Here is a 22,404-nt window from a genome sequence, read left to right as displayed (position 1 = left end):
CTCGTGTAGTGTGATTGAGGGTGGCTACTTAGTGTTAGTTGGTCAGAAGGTTCTCATAATGCTGCCGGCACTAAGAAAAGATTAGCAGAGTAGCAACTTTGTAAACCAAAATTCAGCAGAGCTTTTCTAAACCTGCGGAGTCCATAAATTATTATAGTGCATTATGTGCAAAATCTCGGAAACTACAGCGATGCCATTTTTAGGGTGTTTCTTCTAATAGTTCCATTGTAGCTCGTTTTTGGTTGCTTCAGAATTCTACCAGATTACATAGTAGTTTCAGGATCGAGGGACGAAAATTTTTCTTGTTGAGAACCTTAGACCTGGAACAACATTAGATTTCCATTGGAAGCTTATTGAGAAGAGCAGCTGCCTCAGATGTCCATTTTCTTCTACAAGTCTTCAGCAAAAATTTTTCTCGACAATCTGCTCCGTAAACAACCGAAAACTGATCAAACACCTAATTCAGAATAAACGTTTTCCACCACACATGTTTATTTTGAAAAAAAAAGCAATTTTGGGAAGAATCGTAAATCCAAATGAATATGTAAGAACGAGGAATGGGAGTTCGGACGTATGTTAAAATGAATACGAAAATAAATATAGTAATATAATATACAATATAATAAATAAATAATAATCAAATAAAATTAAATAAATAAGCAAATAATATAATGATACAATATACAATATAATAAATAATGAATACAAAAATGAATGGTGTTTTGTCAAGGTGTTAAGGAGCTATATTTGAAATACTAAAGAGATAGAAACAAATGTGTAAAAAAGACAGAGAAAACATTAGCATTGAGCTTTCTTGAATATTTGTTAAGTACTTTGTCGATATAAAGTACATTTTCCTACTTCCTTTTTTTTTGAAAAAGGAAATTGTTCAATAACTTCAAAATTCTTCTCTAGAAACAACCATTTCTCACCTGGAACACAACCATTTGCTTGTGTTCACCACAGATTAGGTGATCTAACCGAAATGTCAAACTTCTATGTAACTCTTGTTCTCGGTTCGCATCGTCTTCATTGTTTTATTACAGAATTATCGATCAAGAAAAATGCCATAACGGTGTTATTGATTGATTCCCTGATAAGGCAGCGATGCCTCGGCGATTCCCGTTCTCGGCGAGCGGGCCACTTTACAGCAACAAACCCGCGTGATTGTGAGTCTATCACCACGTAATCGGCGAGCAAATCCGAGGTTCCGGCGATCGCTCCGATCATTCCTGGTGATTACCGCATCCGATTTGTTTTTATTGCATAATATAAGGTTTTAAATATGTCCCTTTTTGCATATCGTAAATATTCCAGAATTGTAATCTTAGTTTGAACTTATTAGCGTGAGCTGCAGTTCAAGACTTTTGCACTACTGTCACATCCAAAACTACACTAGAAAGATCAAACAAATTATTACGTCCGTAACATAAGCATATTTTCTTGCAAAAACTAGAATGAAGATTTTTGTCGATTAAATTAGAAAGCAAAGAAAAGAGTTTTGTGAAAGTCACTGTGCGAAATTCTTCTTCGAAAAAGCAACTTTGCGGCTGTACTTCATGCCCATGTGATTGTTTCCGTGAGAATGACTGGCTTCTGCAATGCAAAGCGATTTCCCAGAATCTTTCTTCTGGTCCCCTAGCTGACGTATGATTTAGTGTTCCAATTTTGGACAAGCGAGTATCACTTACGCAAGAGTTAAGTGGCGCAATGTAGTTATAGATGTACGTCCGAGTCTAAGTAAGAGGAGCATGAACGATTCATCCATGAACGATTACGCATACAATCAAAGTTGGTGTTGCCTGCTGCGTAAACGGCGTCAGAATTAACATGTGGTAGTTGCTGAACAACGTCTAAACAAAGTCTTTGTCCAGTCGTAGTCTTCTTAGTCTGAACTGGGCTGTGCAGGTCGCAGGCAGTGCTATGCTCTCAAAATCTTTTTCATTTCGTGTATAGCTCTACCAGGGTTTTGAAGCTGTTAGCGCGAGCAACCTTTCAGTTTCGATTGCAGAAGGCCCTTATTTCCAACTTTTTGTTAAGATCTCTAACGACGCTTTAACGACACTTATTTCTTGGAAAATGGATATTAGAAACTCACTCTAACTCTTCTAACTCTGTTCCGATCACCTTTTCGATGCCTCCGTATTTTTTCGTTGTGGTGTTGCTACATGAGAAGTGAAAGATTGTTATTTGGTGGAAAGCTGAGTCAGAAAACGCTATTTCCAGAAACTACGAAGGCCCAGATAAGAGCTGCAATTGATTTGGCGTATCGCCCACTGTTTCCTACCGGAGGTTTTTGAAACCCACCAATCATCGCTTTTTAAATCCTGCCGAATGTTTTCTCTGATCATTTACGTATTGCACTTACTAACGGTGTATCTTCCTTCTTGTATTAAGAACCTATACTCCTGAAAAAGCCGTTCTCGTCTGAAGAGTCCACAGGGTTTTTTTTTAAACCAAATATTTGTTTCGTGTACGACAAAACAAATTCGTGGATACCATCTGCGAAATAGTGTTGCACCGGCACTTGACACATGTAGATCTGGAAACTCTCCTGTTGCCATCCGATGGGAATGCTAGTAGGAAAAAACCGATACAGAATAAAAAAACAATAGCTCCACAAATTCACAAAGCGTTCTCTGAACTTTCAACGAAAATCAGAGATAACGTTAAGAAGAATTTTGCAGTTTCTTTCTTGGAATATATGAAGGAGAGAGTAGGTCGCTTTAGTCATCAATTTCTTGCTTCTTGAAGCTGGCAAGTTGGTACCATTAGAGGAATCCATCCATTATGCGCTGAAATTTGTGCGCGTCTCTATGCCTGCTTTGAAATTTTCTTTACATATTAACAACAAAATAGACAGCATTTTTGGCTATAAAAGGTGACAGAAATCCAAAAAAAAAGAGTCCATCTGTTCAGCAGTAAGAATATCAGAAAGGAATTTACTGTTATTCCTTTTTTTCATAGTTACTCTTGATAGTGATTCTTGGCATTGTTCTAATTTGTACAAGAACTTCCTTTTTATATCATTTTTTTTCTCAAAAATGCCCTTTAATAAACTCTGAATTACTAGGACTGTTTACATTCATCCGCTTATTAGCGTATTCAATTTGAAAGTCTTAACATAACAAGAAGGCTACTGTCCCTCCATTACTTACTTTTATACCTAGATGGCTGTGTTTACGAAACCTGAGGGACTCAGCATCTTTTCCAGTCGTTCCTCGTAATCAACATCCAAGACGTATATCAGTTTGCGGCAGACGTCGGCACGTCTCTAACCCGCATCCAACTGATCGCGGCCTCCTTCGAGGGCATATAACGTCCCTTGGAATCCACTTCAACGATCTTGACACATCAGCCAGCCACGGCAAGTCATTCTTTAGGCCAGTTACACGTTCGTGAACCTCAAACGATTCCGAATTGAGGTGAGCGTGAGGACGGATCCCAAGCGGGTTGATTAAAGCCGGAAATTCTATCCTTTATCCTTTGACGGTCCGGACGTTGTCCATGCAGCTGAAACCTCGGAGGAATCAAGCCAGTTCATGAGATTGGAATTCATCCGTCGTCGACGTTGCACGAGGTGAACACTTTGTATAGGCGCTCAGCAAGTATATCAGGCAGTAGTTTTGAGGGTTCTTTCGGTCACTTTTCTTATGGATAAGAACGATTCTTGATGTCTTCCACTGGGCTGTGATCCTTTCTCCCTGAAGATAGGACATCATTTGCGAAGCTAGAATTACATGAGAGAATGACCAGTAGCCCGGAGAAAGCCTGATATAAAATCGTGACAGGGATGTGCCCGGTTTCATGTTCTTGATTGTTACTTCTAGTTTCTAGAAGTTACGGAGCGTAACACCAGACTCGACGTGGAAGTTGACAAGCGGAAAAGGTTCGAGAAGAACCTTCTCGCTATCATTTCCATGTCACGGCAAGAAGAAGTCCGAGTTCCATCCTTAGTCGGCAAAGCTGATAGCGGAATATTATATTCGCGGAAGTACCTCTCTATACTAGGTCTTCTTTGCGCTGTTGCTGGAACTTTCTTCTTCCTTTACTTCGAGAAAGAATCCCGCAAAGCTTTTTTTGCAGCTGGTGTTTTCCACCAATCGCTCAATGTATGCCGCATGCGGATCAAGTCTCAGTCAAGTCGAAACTATAGTAGGATAAAAACGACATCAAGCACGGTGGAGTTGCGCAAGCTGCTGCGCTTGAAGCGGTGCGGTAGAGTGGAGCGGTTAGAATCGAGTGGGGACCCATGCTAGCACCTCTTATCTCTGCAGTTCACCGTGGTCTCTCCTTGATCCCAACCGCCACCTCCACAGCATCGCTTGGAGCGCTGTCGCTTACGCAACTACACCATGCTTCATTTCGTTTTGACCCGACCACACCTTCCGTTAGTTCGTATGAGGCCGGTCTCCGAACGAGTCGTGCCGTTCGGCATCCACTGGTGATATTGTTTCTTAATGAAAAGAGAATTCTCATGAGAATGGTGCGTGACATCATCCCGATGAGACCATTGCCGTTTTCTTTCAGATCCCTTCATAGACGTCTTCCAACCATGTGTTCTTTTTCTATGGCTTTTTCCTTATAAAAAAAAAATGCCGGTAGAAATATCGCTCTTGAAAAAAGAAAACTCTCCCCATGACGTTAGATGCAGATGTTACTCAAATGAATTGAAAAAATTGTAGTGTTAGTCCTCCGAAAGAATGTCTTATATTATATGCACGGAAGATGTTACAAAAATTGTGATATGTATGGAGGGAAGAGAAGTAGAAGAGCCTGGTTGAAAAGGAAGAAAGTCAAGAAAAACCCTAAAAACGATCTATGCAAGAAATTCAAAGACTTCTTGGCAAAAATGGTTCATAACTTTGAAAAGTGATGTAAATTACTAAATAATTCAAAACCTTATTATATTATTTCAGTCCAAGCACTTCATAAAGTTCTTTGAACACAATTCGCACCTCCTCCTCTCTATTGTCCTGCATCCAAACGGGTTTCAAAATCTATTTTTTTGTACAACTGAAAAAGGGGATAATTGCCGTTGATCAAAATTTTGTAGTAAAATAAGCACAAATTAAAAGAGCTGCTTCTGCTGCACTTCCAAGGAACGTCGTTCTTATCAAACTTTTCTCTTAGGACAACTTGAGTATTTTTGTTAGGTATCCCATGTATGATTGGCTGCTACAATGTTTATGATGTAATTGTGCTCCCACGGCTCAGAGATAGAAAACAATGGAAGATTCTCGAGAAATAATGGGGAGTTCAAAAACGGAACCGATCACACATGTCCTTGTCGGCACTGTGCGACATAGAGTCCTATTGACATTTCTGGATTATCGCATGGTAATTGAACAAGACTGCACGTGCGACACGGGTCGCTCAGCTGCTGTGTTTGTTTGACATGTGATAAGAGTCATTTTTTGAATTTATTTTTATCTCTTTCTTTCACATCATCTTTTATCATCTTGTCCAGATATCTGTTCATAGCCGTACTGCTGTAAGATTTTGTAGGTTTCACCTACGACACAAGGAAAGATTTCGATAATATGTATCATTTTTGATTGTAAAATGTAGTACTATAACTATGAATCAGACTTCAAAACTGGGGGCACCGAAAATTTCGCAATGGCAATAAAGTATAAAGTATGAAGTGCACGGCAATGATCAATTCCTGTAGAGATTCACCAACGCGTTCGACATCGTTTCAGAATCATTTGAAGTTTATGAACGCATTTGCAACCATACAAGGATTTGGGATGAGCTAACAGTGGCCTTATCTCTACGATTTTTGAAATACGCTTCTTTGGGGCACTTTGCGATCGGCTGTATTATTATGCCGTGATTTATGCGAGGAGCATATTTCCAGAAATGTTTCCGAATACTGATTGTGTGGTGTAGCTTCATGATAGAAATATTCGCGGCTATTAGCACCAGCACAGAGAGCTGTTTTAGAATGTCAGCTGCGACCGTTTTTAGACTTTCAAAAAAGTAGCTGAAGCTTCTGGTTGATATTTGACAACAAAGAGAAAGTTGCACCAAATTGTTCATGACATTGTAATTATCCTTCCCTCCCCAACCAAATTCCAAATATTTTTCTTTCCATTTTCTGATTTTTATTTTGTCCTGGATGTCCTCTATAACATTCAGAAAACATTTCTGGACAACTAATTCAAAAATTCTACCCTAATAAAAATAGCTTATTTAAACACCGTCAACGCTATTTATTTAGCCATTGAAGTCGAAAACGCACATGAGATCTGCTTTGTATCGCAATTACTCCAGAAAGTGTTCCTTAAAGTCTGCACACACATCGTAAACGTTCTCTCTTGAACAACTATCGTGGCCAGATCTTTTCTAGTCGAGATTATTATGTTTAGTTGCGACAAGCATTTCCGCACAATCTTGAAAGGCTTGCGTCGCTGCTATACAGAACGTGTTCACCATCGTACGTTCCACGATCAGCTCAGATAGTTGGGTCAACACGACCTGAAGCTTGGTGCAATTGCGTATGCAGCCGCGCTTGAAGCGACCAGGTGGAGTTAGAGGCTGGGATCGAGCTGAGGCCAACGCTCGCTGCACTCTGACTGCAGCGATGAGTTGTGCTGGCGGGGGCCCCCTTCTCAATCGCTAGCTTCACCGCGCTTCGAGGGCAGCTGCTTACGCAAATGTACCGAGCTTCAGATCGTTTGGAATCAACTATAAACAGTCCCCTGATGCAAATTTAGGCTCTCTGAATAAAATCTATATTCTACGATGTCCCGTTGACAGAAAATGAAAAACTAGAATCTGCTGGATGTGAAACGCAGTAATCTTATATTCTTCTCTTACAGATGCTTACTTCTGAATGTGCGAGAATAATCAACTCCTTCTACGGTTATTTTTACGAAAATGTAGATTTTCCAGCTATCAACACTATTATTCGTCTACATTTTTTATTCCGTTATCACTCACCGACGGATGACCAGTGCCGGTTATCCCCATCACGATCCTCCGCTGCACAAAATTGTTCACGATCTGGTAAGTATGCAGCCATTCATGCAGTTTCTAATCTTTTTAATTTTAATAACATTTGATTTGATACAAAGACTTAAATGGTCTATTTTAGTATACACACTCTACACAAGTCCATTACTGGATGTCATTACTGTATTATTCTAGATTTACACCATTCTGGTCTTTAGCTATTCAAATGACGTATTTCTTTCGGACCCTAAAATAATAAAATAATCTGGAGGAAAAACAAAACGAAGGCCATAAACTTATTCTTATAACAACGTAAATACACCGTGACTGGAGCAAGTCTTTCTTTGGACAAAAAAAAAAGGAGTAAACCCATCACTAATCTTCGTGAACAACAAAATCTACGCAGCATTTTCATGATGAAATCAATTGTGATACCAACAAAAGATAAATACTTAATAGTAAATCCGGCGTAGTACCGCTAGCAGCTACTCTGAGTCCTATTTTCCCATCGAAATAAATGAAGATAGATGCTAAAATGAAAATAATATAACAAAGATAGATATTTGATCAATGAATAAATAATACTAAGCTCTCGGAAAATCAATGGATTCTTTCCTTCTTGTAGCTGTACTAACGTCCAAACTTTAATGCGTGGAATAGTTGCAGATTCTTGAAGTTAATGAATGGCGTTTATTTCGCATTCATTCGCTACTCAAATTGTTTCAAATCACTTTTCTTGGAAATACTCACAGCACTCTACATTCGAAATTCTTATAGAAGAAAGACGAAAAAAGAGAATCCTGTAGAATTTCCCTCGTCAACGTCATTAGCTTTTGCGAGAGAATGTTTAACTATTTACGGCCTAAAAATAAGAGTCCGTGTTGTTGCCATTATGGGTGACTAAATGCAGCATACCACGACATTCAGGGTGTTGGTATCTCACCAGGAACAAATAGGGTTGGGAATGTGGAACATGAGTATGAGTGTGATCACGTTTAATTCCATCTGATCGTCCTGAAAAACGGCGTAAGAAACACGCTTCGCGTTCGAATTCCCCTACGAAGCACCTAATGACGTGCCACCCCTGCAGCCCTGTACCAATTTCCTCAGTTGCCTATTCATTGGTGTTGTGCTATAAGATGCCTCGTAGGAAAATTCAAGCGCGAAGGCAGTTTCTCACGTCGTATTTTACGGCGATTAGGGAGGACCGACTACTCGTGATCTAAATCCCTAACACTGTCTACTCGTGAGGGTCCCAACATCAATATCGTGACATGCTGTCTTTAAATGTCGGTTATCGATTCATGATGAATTTCTGCATGCAAAGAACGTGTGGTCAAAACGTCATTCTGAGCGACAAATGTCAAACCCTGCACTAAAAACGAAATGTTTTCCGTAGAGTTGCCAAGGTGATCGGACGCGTCGTCAGAGACTTTAGAATATGGTTGAATGAACTTATTTCTTAGAGAAGATCTGATATTGTGGACTCCACACTCTTTAGGGTCAGGCTGAGTTTACTGCCACATAACCCTATCCGCTCTCTGTTCATCTCGTAGTTCACGCATCTGAAAAAAAAACTTTGGAGGTGCAACATTTCAGCGTTGCTGCACTAGGAATCGTTTCGGCAGTGCCCAAATATGTTAAGGGTTTCCATGGAGTGATAGAAGTGGAACAGATGTCCTGAAAAGATAAAGCAAAGGTAATTCCCAGAGGTGCAAAATTTTGTTTGTGTTGATGACTGCCACAGCAGTAGAAAAAAACTCCGTTCAATCATGGGTCATTGCAGTTTTATGATTTATTTCCATAATGTGAATAGTTTAACATATTCTTGAAGCAGTATCCTATGCGCGAAACAACCTCCGTCTGAGGATTCCAGATGGACTGGATAAGAACTGCATGTTGTCATGTTCTTCATATTTATAGGATGGAGATGTTTCTGTTGACGCCGAATATTAACCGCTTACCTATCCGCTGCTCCCTGAATTTTTCCCAAATTTTCGATACATTATGTAGAGTGAAGAAGGACGTCCAATTTCCAATACATCACGTGAAACATGACGCGATTCTCGTTCTTAAAACGCGCGACTTTCCGCACTATAACGTATGCATATTATCTCCTCGGAATGTCCGTATCCAAATGTATGCAGTTGTGAACATCATAAAATTGTCATAAAACGGGCGCCGATAAGCATCACATGTTTCTTGCATCGCTGCACGTTGAAATGGATTATGCGACTACAGTTCAGTTAAGCACCTAAACACGTTATGGTGCAGAAGTTGAAATGCAAGGATTCATGTTGGTTCAGTAGCGTCAGTATTAGTCAATAATAAGTTAACAAGACCAATAATGAACAGAGAAACAACTTTAAGAACGGAGAGAAAAGAATTTCCCTAAGGGGCCGTACTAGATTCCCGCAAAACCACATAGTCGTGGGATGAGTTTCTCTTCTCCTTAACCTTAATGATGCACCTAAGGTTCGATGCACTTGCGTAAGCAGGTGCTCTGAAAGTGGGGTGGTCGGGCTTGCGGTTGCGACTGAGGTAGGATCCCACTCATCTTTGCTGTCCGATTGCAGAAAGCGAGGATCCCACTCCAATCGCAATCGGTAGCTCCACCTCGCCGCTTCAGGCGCAGCTTGATCTATAAACGTCAGAGGTGTGCTAAGAATTGGTGCGAGGTCAAAGTCTGGACTTTACCAAAACATCCAAACTTTGGCTTGCAATGATTGGTGCTGGAGATTTTCACCTCGAAAAGTCATTTCCACAAATCAAGCATAGGGTTCAGAACAGAAGAACGCCAAATATTTTCGAAAGGTAGTTCAATTTAGAATTTAGAAGTATTGAGCTTAGCTCACGAAAATGTAGAAAGTCACACATTAATTTGGAAACGAACGTAATTTGGTAATACAATTTCAGCTCTGCTTGCTTCATGGAGTGAGGAAGATAGTCGAGTCTGCGGATGACCCAGTGAAGACACTGCTCACTCAGCTTCTCTGTGTTTACGAAAAGCGGATCGAAAGTGAGTATTTGGTACTTTCCTCTGTCAGTAAGAAATCTCCTTATCTTTTTGAGAGATGACTCTGATTTTCCTGTGTAAGCGTTGCTTGTACTACGATCTACTAATTACTATACTATTATATAGTATAGTCCAGAAGTTGCGATGGCTAGTGGAGGGGTCATTGATTATCGCGGGCGGTGCGGACGTTTTCAATCAATGTCAGAGCGTATCAACGCTATCCACTAAACAGTGCGGATGAACGTGGCGATTAGGATGGAGGGGAGACCCTTACTGGCACCACTCATCTCTGTTCGCGATGGGTCCACCTCGATCCCAACCGCTACCTCATCCGCTAAAGTGCACTGCACTTCTTCAATTCTGACCTATTTGTGTCATCTTCAAGATCAAATCGCGGGCTCCAAAATGTAAGGTTCTAAGTAATTCGTAAGAAGGGAATGTACCCTTATCCGAAGAGATTGCACTCTATCTCTTTTTCTTTAAGACGCTTAGTTCATGCTACAAGCGGGTCAGAATCCGAACCGTTGCCTAGGGAGGGGAGGGGGCGATCGTTACACCCACAACCGATTATGAAAGAGCAGGTGTATCCTATATCCGTTGTGATCATCAAGCTCCGCTCATCCAACTGATCTCGGCTTTGGAGTTTATCGCAGTGTTATGGCAAAACTTGCTCCTAAGAAAATAAGGAAATCATAAAGCTGACATAAATCATAAAGCGGTAAATGTTGAAAAGTTGGATTTGTGGGAAGTAAAGAAGAGATGTCGGAGTATTTCTAGAAGTATTAGAGCATTAGAAGATAAAAAAAAAATTGATAATGACTGTTCACTCAAGAGAACGGAGAGTGCGACGTTAACCTTTGCCCTAATGAAAAGTGCCATTCCCCATCTGAAGTGAGAGTCTCCCCTTTAGCTTTTGAATTTTGGGGAAGTTCCACTGAAAGTTTCAAAATGATGTCAGTGAAAATGAGTGGGAGACATAGAAAAGTTTCTAGGCATAACAATTTAGACATTTTTTGTTCGTTCAGTATAAATACAGGAGTGATTAATCAACATTTGACGTTCATTTTTCATAAAGTCTTATTCTTTTCATTATCCTCTATTTGTCATTTAGTTAGCAATAACTTGATACATTTAGCAATGACTTGGTACATCTCCTAACTCAACAAATGAATACACCCAAACACAGCCATACAGTCAGCATCGCAATGGCAACCATAGGAACCATGTCCCCATGATACGCTTGCCGCTACTTTGATGTACTTAGATACTTTGCTCGTGCGAGATATTTTTGCACTACTAGTCGATCAGTAGCAAAGAGTCAATAGGAAGAGAACAAACTGTAGCTTATTGATTTACTAGTCTTGATATACCAAAAAGTAATAAGAATTCAGAATAGAAAATAAGAATCTGAATATGTAGTCTACCCAGTTCCCTTAGTTCAACATTTGTTTTTCATTCTTGTGGATTTGAAGAGTGATAATTAATCATTAGTGAATGCTTAGACATCTTGCCTTGTACTAATTCAGCGACCAGGATCGTGATATGGGCGGGGGATAAGCTGAAAGCAGAGCAATGCTCTGCAGAAGTTACTAAAGGCATCACCCCACGAATCTGAGGTGATACGGATTTCAGGTGGAGTATTTGTATACGGGATGGTAGATTATGGAGAGGGGGGTGACTCCATCCATTTCTTCCTAATTGCCGTAAAAAACGGCCTGGAAGATGCGGCGCGTGTACAAGGCTGGCGCACTCCAATCGGACTTCTTATAGAAAATTGCGCGCCGGAACGCCCGAAGCTGTATCTTCCGGGCCGTTTTTTGCGGCAATTAGGAAGAAATGGACGGAATCACCCTTCTCTCAATAATCTACGATCCCGTATACGAATACTCCACCGGAAATCCGTACCATCCCAGATTTGTGGGGTGGTGCCTTTAACTGCTGCGCAGCACGATTGAGTTGAAATCATCGCTGGCTGAATTCTGACTGTAACTAAGAGTAGGATTAGAGAAGATTCCTCCTCGATCACAACCATTGGTTCCATGGCCTCGTTTTGAGCGCTTTCGCTTACATAACACACTGAACTTCAGGTGGTTTTGACTCGACTATACCGAGATCTATGATCACATTTTCTCATCCATACATTTTCTTTTTTTATGTACTTTCAGATCTCGATAATGAGACATTGTTATCGGCGTTTATGGTTGAATGGATCCGGTTGACATGGTCACTGCTGTCTGTGATATCACGGCTCAGTTCACGTTTCATAGACCCACGACATGTTGACCAAGAGGAGCAGCAGCTAACCAAGCGGCTCAACATAAAGCTTTTCGATCTCATTAACAAGGTAGATTGCCAAAATTCTTTCTTTCCCTTCTCCTTATCACTATTCCTCCTTTCTGTTCTTCCACTTTTCCGCTTTGACCTTTTTTTTTGAAGTTATGTATGAACAACGGCAAAATGTCGCCCCGTTCATTCGTGTGGTAATAAAGGCTGTTTCAGGCTCGACCCGTCCGACCACCACCTACGATGTTAGAAAATGACTACCGATGGGTGCAGTTCTACGGTGTAAGGTCTTTGCTCAATAATAGTATTATGGTACAATTTAATATTATTGCGGGTATGTTCTCCGCTGGGTGCACACAGCGAAAGCGTGGTCACAGGAGATTTCCCGGACGACGACAGAACGACAAAGACTGTAAAAGAACTACAAAGCATTTTCTTAACAAATGAGATCGAATTCTGTCACAATCAAAAACCTGCATAGCTTTACATTGTTCTCGTCTTCCTTTACAGCTTCTCGCACCGACGTTAACAACACTGCATGACTTGTACTCTCAGCTTGATAATCCTCTACCGTCACTCGACTCTGCTATCGCGACATTTGGAGACGCTCAGGTGAAAGGAGCAAATTCAAACAAAAATTGTGCGCATGGTGTTACCTTGCCTTTCGAAGTGGTCATTCCAGTTGCGACCATGCGTGGAGTCTTTCCGTGATCTCTGTAAATCTCATTCTACATCAATTTTCTCATCGTTGCGAGCTGCTCAGCTTGACCGAATGGCGAATTTTCACGAAATTCCGGAAGAGAAGTTGAAGCTAGCCGCATCGTACTACACTTCGTTGCTCTACACTCTCGGCATTCTTGCATCGAGACTACAGGTTACCTTCCTTCACTTGCTCTTTTTGAACTCTGCTACATATTTGCGAGAGTCACGAAATATTTAGGGATTCCGTTTCGAGTTACAATGCAAATTCCCTTTCTCAATGAGTGATCCCGTTCGTGGCTTGCTCGATATTGTGTACTTGACCGTCGACCAGTTGGTTGCGGATTGTCTCTTCGCTGCCGAGCCTTCCACTAACGCTATTTTAGTCACTAATAATCTATTTCAATTCAATTGTGACAGCCTTGCCCACGCTGTCACGTACAAACACTTTGATGTACAAATCGTCAGCGAGGAGACTGCGCAAGCAGTGCAGGTAAACATTATCAAACAGACATTAGGATTGCATCTGCTTTCACTTCTTTAATCGATGGTACTGATTGCTTAGATACAAATGAACAAGGTTCGGGATGGGACATTTTCTCCTCACTTACCAGGAAACTTCCCCTCAGCTGCTCTCCTTGCCATGAAACCCACAAGCGGTGTGAAACGGAATAATGCAACCGCTAGCGCCGGTAATTTGGAAGACTCAGGTTGATTGTGCTGAAGTAGTTCTAAATGATGCATTCCTAGAAGGTGGAAATACAGCGCATAAGAAATCGGACGTGAATAGTAAAGAGTCTGTGATGCTGACACCCTCGTACAGTGATAAACTATCCACATGGCAGGCCACATATCCCCATTTGCTTTGCACCACCAGGCAGAAGGTACCGAACTTACCACTTATGAAAACTCATTGCACTATGTCGCAAATTTCATTGTAGGATACGGTGTTACTAGATAATCGAGCCGGCCAGGTGGGGAAAAGGCCAGTATTCTACTTTTACATCCGTGCCACAACATTCTCGCCATCCGGAGTTCTTTCTTACGCGCGCTCGCTTTCATTACCATTCACAATTGCCACAAGACGTAACCAGGTTCTAACTGTTATTTTCATTTCGCAGAGACGTCATGTTGATTTGTTAAGTTCAGGTTTTTTGGTGAAGCTGTATTGTTTTCAGGACTGTCAGGTACAACGAATGATGAGCTCATACACAGCGACTTGCTTCTGGCTTTATGGCACAAGCACTTTGGATGGTCTCATCTTCAACTGGAGTGACACCGGTAGGAGTTTAGGAGTGCTTCCCTTGTTCCCAATCAATTGACCACGGTTTTAAAATCTGGTTATTAGTTTCTAATTTGTCCATATTCCGCTTTCACATCTTTTTGTGTCCCCATAATTCTAGACTCCCGTCAGTAGTTGACCAGGGAGCACTTCCATTGTGCATCCAGATGGACAGTTTCACGCAGACGAGCGGAAGTGATGGACATGACTATTCGCGCCCTCCATTTCTTTTGTATATGCATGCGGCTTGTTCTCAATTTAGGTATCAAGTGGTCACGCTTCAAGCAGCTGTACCAGGCATATTTCACTGTGAATGCCGAGGTAAAACGACCACTGAGTGATGTTGACTTTCAGTTGATGAAAGAGAAAATGGAATGTGAGGACTGTCGCGAATATAGCGCTGCAGAAGGTGGGCCTAAGTAGACGTTCTTTCTGAAGAGACTTTACATTTTCCTTTATTGATGTTTCAACAAGAGATTTAAGGCGATGAACCTCTGCTCACGTTTAAAAACGTTCTATGTCCGCATTTGCGCTACGAGTGCGAACAGAATAACCTCAGATTCTCTATATGGAGAGGTATTTTGATTTCCTTTACTTTGCATTGTTCGTATACATGCACATGGAATTTAACCCATGAAGCGCAGCCCTTCGCTTCTCAGAAAAGCTATCTGACTGCAACTTATTTGATATGATTGGTGAAAATTAGTTCAAATTACGAGAGCGTGTTTTCACAAATGGACTGAGTGTATATCGTAAGGGACCCGCACCTTCTGCGACATCTTCTGCTTGGAGGAAGTGACTGCCAACAATGTTCTATAATTGTACACCAGTTAATAGCATAAGAAGACTATTACGCTGATTTTATTTCATTCCTTACCCGTCTCATCGATTCAGGTTGCCAAAGTATTATTATAAAGAAGGTTAAATATTGCAGTAATGATTTTCTACGTTCACTCCACAAAACTATAGAGATAAACATTCAGGATATTGAACTATGTGTAGATTTCTAAGTATAGCACGATGGTTGAAGTTCGTAACACTTCAAAATTTCCTCCTTGTTTTTTTTTCTGACTTCTTAAGACTTTTGTTTTCCTATTTGAATTTTTATTCTACTTTTTAGTACACTAATATTAATGAATCGAAAAGGTTAAGATCTATTTTCCTTCGATTGATTCCTTCTGCTACTGCTCATGTAATTTTTTCTTCTCCTTCAACGTCTGTCCCGTTTAATTGCGAGGTCCGCTTCTCCTGTTAATTGACGCCACCTCGTTCTCTCGTTCACTTGCGATGGAGCGTCTCAGGCTGAATGTTAGCTAGGCTCTTGCCAGCGTGAGTCGTATCAAGCCAGCGCTGTTTCGGCCGTCCCTCTGATGTCTTTACGGGTTCATCTAAATCTATGCAGATCTTGCAGAGAGCACAGTTGTCGTTCCATTGGACGTGACCATACCATCGGAGGCAAATTTCACGCTTCACGCATTTTCTCCGCTATGAGAGCCACGCCTTGCCCCTATCGAATATAATCGTTGCGGGATCGAGGCTAGTGACACCAAACGTCCATTGCAGCATCTTCATTTCCATCACTTCGCGACGATGCTGCACTTCCCTGGTTGCGGGCCAGCACTCGGCGCCATAGAGCGCTACACAAGTCGATTGACGGTTCTGCATACTTTTGACCTGAGACTGTCAATCGTCGTTATGTCACAGAACACGCTAGTGCCTTCCAGCCCAGCCATGCAGCGTTTACTCTAAACCGTGGATGCAATCGTCAAATCGAGATGTTTGAAAGCGGCGGTCTTTGGAATGTGGAAACGTCTTGGATCAGCGAAAGATTTGGACTCATCTGATTCGCTCCTCTGAGGAAGAAAGTGAGATGAAGCCGTTTTTGCTTCTACTAATGTTTCTCAATCAGAAACCGTGTAGCGGGGACGTCAACGGTGGTCCAGCAATTTGTGACAAAACTTCAGAGATCGATAAACATCTTCATACCATTATAACAGTTGCATCGGCCTGTTCTTCGAGAACTCGGCCGAATTTTCCTTCTTCCAGACAGACATTGTCGTGCTTCGTTGCTAGTCCAGGGACGTCTTCTTTTCTTCCAGGACTCGGCTCAGGAACGGGTTTAGCCAGCTCACAACATTCCATCCCCAGTTCATTCGTAAGATTGCCTGAACCTATCGCCATCTCCGCTTTCATTCATTTCAGGGCCTATTCAGTTTCGTCAGTGGTTATTCGCGTAACTGGGCCATATGGGGGCAGAGCTATGTGAATTGGTGGACGGTGAACTCTTCATTTAGGATCCTCTCAAAAAAGTAACGCTACCGCTTTAGCACTTTTTCCGGTTCAGAAGACTTCCATTTTCCTCATTAACATCGTAGCACTTTTGCAAATCCTCGGCTTGGCGATGACAGGTTCGGCAGTCACTAGAAGAGACGTCCGCAATTGTTTGTGTCGAGCCTCTTGTACGCGTCATCGTAGTGAGCAGCTTTCGCTACTGCCACTACTTTTTTGCGTCTTTTTTTCGCCTCATTATAATTTTGCTAGTTTTGCGGCGTCTTATTGTTAAGAAAGATGTGATAGAGACGCTTCTCCTCACAAAGTCACGTTTTTCCTTTATCTCTTCAGAACACGTCTAATTGTCCCCTATACGGCCCTATCTGAAACATCGGGACTGGCGCAGATTTCTCACATGCAGCGAGCCCCGTGAGTGAGCGTCGAGAGTTCTTGCGGACGCGCAGGGATTTGCCTTCATTTCTTTTCACTTCCCCTACCATATGGATGCGACAGGGGGGTTCCTTCACCGCCGGGACCTTTCGCACCTTAGACCATAATACCACTCCGGCTCTTGCTTGTGATCGACTAATAAAATTGATATTAATTAATAATTTTTGTGTAAAAAAAGGCCGGCAGAAGCAAATTATCTCTAATTTTGAGTGGAACTTTCAAATGGAAAGTTCAAAAGGCAAAACTTTTATTTTAAATGGTCATTGGCATTTTTTCTTTAGGTGAACGGATAACATCGTTCTCCTTGTTTCCTTAGATAATCAATTATCGATTGACTTTCCAATACTCTATTAAGTACTCCAATGCCTCTTCTTCTTGCCACCATTTCCACTTTTCAACATTTGCTACGTTACTTTGATGTTTCTTAAACTTTCTCTCTAAGAGATTTCATCTGTTATTACATCAGAAAAAGAACTTCGGTGAGGCGAGCGGAGCGTAGTGATTACTGTAGATCTAGGGTACGCTTGGTCTAAGCTACCGAGAGAATATTCTGGAGGCAAACGTTCGGCTACACCTGATCTGCTGCTCCAAGGACCGTGTCTCTAAATGAACTGTGTCAAAGACCATGAGAGTTATGCACAAACAGATCTCCAAATTTTTTTTACTTACTAGTTTTGGTTCATTTTGTTATTTCATTCAAGTGGTTTCGATGTTATTCTGTGAAAGCGCTAAATTTAGAACTTGACTTTTAGATTTGACTTTTCAGGAATTCTGGAAGTACTTCAAATCTTTCAAGATGCACGAACCAATGTGAAACAGCTTTGGGATGACTTCATACTTCACGGATTAACTGATATAAATGAGGCAACAATTTTTTTTTTCGCAGATATCTAACCAGACTTCCAATTTATTTTATCTCAGATAAATGAGATGCTTCTGGCACAGCCTGCCTCTGTCATGTACCTGAGGATCTCATACGTTGCCGGAGGTAAAACAAAATCTTGCACCTATTAGTATTTTCACCTAGGAGTTCATGAAGTGTCGGTACTTAAGAAAAAACTTTCCGTTTCTTTATCGTTGCAAGTTAATGATTCATCGGACCCAAGTTCTCAATGCAGGGAGCATTTGCATATCAACAAGAGGAGAACGAGGGATTGTTCATTTGGAACCGATCGAGCTAAAGAAATTGCAGGCCAAAAGTGCATTTGAATATCTGGCCGATATTGCTGAATCCGAGAAGGTTCATTAATTAATTCATGATTATTGCTAGTGTTCAATATGTATCGCATTTCTTAGCGTTGTGGGAAAAACTTTATTTCTATATATTTTGTAGTCTTTAGATCGAATACGTTTTAACTGCCGAGCACTCCTTAGTACCGGTTTCACAGCTGATTGAGAAGTATAAAATTGGTTCTGATCTACATAGAGTTCGCAACGTTCAATCAAACATCACCCATAATGGCCCCCTTGACGCAATCTGCGAAATGAGGTTGGTTCACTGTTGAATTTTGAGGCTTAGTAGCAGTTTTTCTATTGACTTCGAAAGAGGGTCACACCACTTAACAGTCTACTAATGTAACTATTAGGTTGGTCTGAAAGTCTTGCAGCAAAATTTATTTTTCAACCCAGAATTTTAGAGGTTTTATATTGAAATTCTTTGGCGATTTAATGTTGAAGAAGTGTGGAAGCTTACACCAGTGGTGTACGAAGGGAAAGGGAAGATTGATATGGCGCTAGAACCAAATCAATTCATATTCGAACTATCGTGTACCACGAATTCCTGCAGCGCCATAACGCATGCGACTGTACTGCTCATATCTGTGTTGCGTTCAAGAGAGATGTAGTGTCCCGTTGGAATGTGCCCATTTGTTCCGACTGTTCGAATCAAGATATGTTTCGCTTGAAGTCGACTTTGCTTTGGTCGACGCCCGACTGACTGGAATGATGAAGCTTTGCGTGACAATCCTAGAGACAAGCCCAATGAAACTACATGTGATTTGTGATGATGACACTTGGGCGTGCAACAGTCGGAAAAGTCAGAAAGATGATGTTGATTTGGGTTCTTCACGAATCAAGCACCTCGTAGCTGCCTAATGTTCTACAACCTAATGTTGGAACTATTTGTGCACCCACAGAATAGCATTTGCATATGCTGCTTTATTCATGTAATAACTATTATTCTATTTTGTGGCATGTACATAGATACCTTTTTCTGTAGTTGTTAGCTTGGTCTGGACGATAAAATCGTGTTTGCGGCAACTCACAGGCTGTCCCTACGTCATGCACACCTTTTCCTCCTTACTCTGCCCCGTGCGAACGCACATCGCAGTAGTCCAAGCAGAAATAAGTACTCGTACCGGTGTATGACTTAGATACAACGCTTAATCAGTCTTTTCAGCTTCACTCCACTGCGAATCGCTGTTGTCACATGCCGAGATACATTTCAAGAGACGGGGCCAGCAACGGTACCGTTAAATGGTTACTCCAATCTTGTACAGGTTTACTTTAGATAAATTCCCAAAAACGAGGACTAAATATCTGTGTAAGCCCAATACAACGCGTTCTAATACCAATTATGACATTTTCAGACAATGACTAACAGTACTTCATCATCATTTGCTGCTCAACTTCACCACCTGATGAAACTGCATGGGAAATCGCCGGCTGATGTCCTCAGTATACTTGGATATAACAATTTAGAAGCCTATCAAGCATCTGTCGTGTACCATGCACCACAGTATCGGTAGCAGATATAGCGAGGCAGTCTATTCAGACTGTCAGAGTTTGTGATTCCTTTTTATCCGGTTGTTTCATAAGTTTGTTTCCGCGGTCGCCGACACACTTTAGTTCACAGTAACCTGAGTCCTAGGCCAGAAAACCACCGATATATCACGTCGACTTCTGAAGACTATTCACTTTTCTGCTGACTATATTGTTGACTGGATTACCTTTGTTGTTTAGTAAAAGATAAAAAATATTAAAGAAGAAGGAAAAACTTATGGGACAACCCACCAGTTTCGCCCATTGGTGCTACACCTACTAGTTTGTTTTTTAAATTGAATTGTAACTGAAATTATAGACATAACCCCTTCGCGAACCTTTAACAGAGAGTAATTCTGCAATGGACCAGAGTACCGCAGCGATAAGACGTCTCAGAGCCTAAGGTCGCTCAATTTTTTGAAATCGGGGTATGCCAACTGAACAATCTCTCATCGGTCGACAAGTTGGTACTAGACTATATCTCCTGCGAGGAGAGACTTAATATTGTAGATATGTTACCATCCCACGTTTCTGTGGAAGGTTTGTGGCATGCTTGCTTTGGTTGTTATCATTCTGCATGGATCTTCTGGAAGTCACTTTTTCACTTTGCTAATAGCTTTTTTTTTCTACTTCTTCCTTCTTGTTGTTCATGCTAGTCATGTTCGTTGGTAAAAATTGCTTCGCGGTGCTCCTTTCAACTGGATGTGTCAACGAAGCTCACATCTTTCAATTCTTCTGTTTGGTTATGTGTACCTAAGATTTTCATAATCTGAGCTCAGTCTTGTATAGGGTCTTTTTCATTGTTGATCAACCTCCTCATTTGTCTCGAAAAAACGAGGGTCGTGTTTCAAATCCTCGAAAAACTTTTTAGTATTGTTATAACAGATACTTCTTGATCTCTTTTCTTGTTGTTAATTCAGACATAGGCATTATAAAAATTTTTTTCCTCTCAAGTGCGCAGAAGTGAGCAAAAAAATCATCCTGATATAAGTGTGATTAAACAGGGATGATTAATTTTGGCGCCCTCTCGTACTATTTTCGATTCTTTTGATTGTACAACCCTGCCTTCTGTAGCATTAGTGCACCCCTAGGACACACAGTAAATCAGCACACAGATGGGTTACACCAAACTATGCACTAAATTTAGGAAAGCTAACAGCAACGCAGAGTCCCCCCAAGACAAACTGCGAACGGTTAAGGAAAGAAATGCGAAGCGTGTTCACAGTTACCCGACAGCATGACTGCTAGTTCAGTACTTTTCTAGAAGTAACATTCAGTAAGAAGACAGCACTATAAAGAAAGACACTATTGAAAGAAAAAGCCTTGGTGCTCACCAAGCCTTTCATCCCTCCGAGATCGAAAAATTAGTACCAGACTTCTCTGAGAGGATAAAAACACCGAGTTGACACATCGGCTAGCACACATCGGCTTATCCTTTACCAGCCTGAACGTCCGGCTAAAGCCGGACTTCAGGCTTATTTTGGTGTTCGCTTCGCTCGCCTTCACCGATCAATAAGAAATAACAGAAATAACAGTAGCGACTGCATATTTTTGGAAAACTATAATTGCTTTTTTTCTTTCAACGCTTTCTTCAATTTTTTTTTGCCCGAAAATTTAAGCATAGACGAAAGATTTCATGGTTTTTCCCTAAACGCTCAGTTCTATATTTGGGGAACAATCCAGCTTAATTTTACAACCATGTTTCTCTCCTCCACGATTTGGAAATTATGAGCGAAATGAAATTATGAAAAATTATGAGTCTCCTCCATTCTCAAGTATTAGCAAAGAATGATGTGCTAATATGGAATAACGTGAATACCACTATATGATAAAAATAACGTCCTACGTCAGATCGCGTAAACTGTTGGCTACTATGTATTGCATTTGATCAGCCATCATCAGTTCGCACGTATGTTTCCTCTTTTTCAAGGATGTTAGCAGCATCAGGAGACATGCTGGGAAATAGATATGCAAAAGGGCCATAGAAACCCATTCTACCGCGTTGGGGCTCCCGCGCACCAAAACGACGCAGTGGAACCCGTCCCTCTCCACTCTATGGCTTCCTGGCACCGACGCACCATTCCGACGCACCATTTCAACCCAGTGGGACCCGTCCCACCCCATTTTACAGCTGTCTGGCTCTGGGGCACGAATTCGACGCCGTATTACTCGTCTGACCCAATTTTACCGCGTTGAGGTTCCAGCGCACCAAACCGACTACATAGTATTCGTCTCCCTCTCTTTTTGGAATTTCTTGAACAAGACACACACATATAGGGATGCACACACGTGACAAAGTAAGCCCATTATTATACATCATGCTGATTTGCAAATTTGGGGGTATGCATTCACATAAAAGTTTATTTACCCTCAAAAACATGAGAGAAACTAACTTGCCTTATCAAAGCCAACATACATACATACACAGTTTGGGACAATCATGAAAAGGTAGAGTGCTCGCCTATCAGATGCATTGCGATGGTTCAGCACCTCGCCGCTGCAGAGTTTTGCATCATTATGGAGTATTTTCGTGACACACAGACAAACGCACACACATACACACAAACACACACACGGACTAAGCGCGTTATTATATGGCATGATTATCTGCGAAAGCACTACAAATAATTTTAGGAATCAAACGTGATTTGTCCTGACTTTTTCGACATTCATTCTCATTTTA

General features: G+C 41.3%; 1 protein-coding gene across 3 annotated transcripts; it reads left to right on the top strand.

The window, feature by feature from the left end:
* Positions 1-985: 985 nt before the first annotated feature.
* On the top strand, positions 986-19,708 carry RB195_001294 (uncharacterized protein; the record flags this gene model as incomplete). Of its 3 annotated transcripts, none has more annotated exons than XM_064198006.1 (21): positions 986-1,016; positions 1,102-1,235; positions 6,901-7,014; positions 9,877-9,979; positions 12,142-12,320; positions 12,476-12,541; positions 12,770-12,871; positions 12,942-13,133; positions 13,200-13,451; positions 13,524-13,650; positions 13,709-13,842; positions 13,900-14,052; positions 14,137-14,239; positions 14,503-14,649; positions 14,724-14,816; positions 17,728-17,825; positions 17,883-17,949; positions 18,080-18,201; positions 18,302-18,450; positions 19,360-19,426; positions 19,550-19,708. In XM_064198006.1, the coding sequence occupies 21 exons, from the start codon at positions 986-988 to the stop codon at positions 19,706-19,708; spliced, it is 2,592 nt and encodes an 863-aa protein (XP_064053886.1). The 3 variants fall into 3 exon arrangements, with proteins under 3 accessions (XP_064053886.1, XP_064053887.1, XP_064053888.1); XM_064198007.1 differs by having other exon boundaries at positions 19,360-19,459; XM_064198005.1 differs by lacking the exons at positions 986-1,016; positions 1,102-1,235 and having other exon boundaries at positions 6,955-7,014.
* Positions 19,709-22,404: the final 2,696 nt, after the last annotated feature.

The sequence above is a fragment of the Necator americanus genome, chromosome IV, assembly GCF_031761385.1.
Source record: "Necator americanus strain Aroian chromosome IV, whole genome shotgun sequence".
In the NCBI taxonomy this organism is placed as follows: domain Eukaryota; kingdom Metazoa; phylum Nematoda; class Chromadorea; order Rhabditida; family Ancylostomatidae; genus Necator; species Necator americanus.
This window is presented reverse-complemented; position numbering and strand designations above follow the sequence as displayed.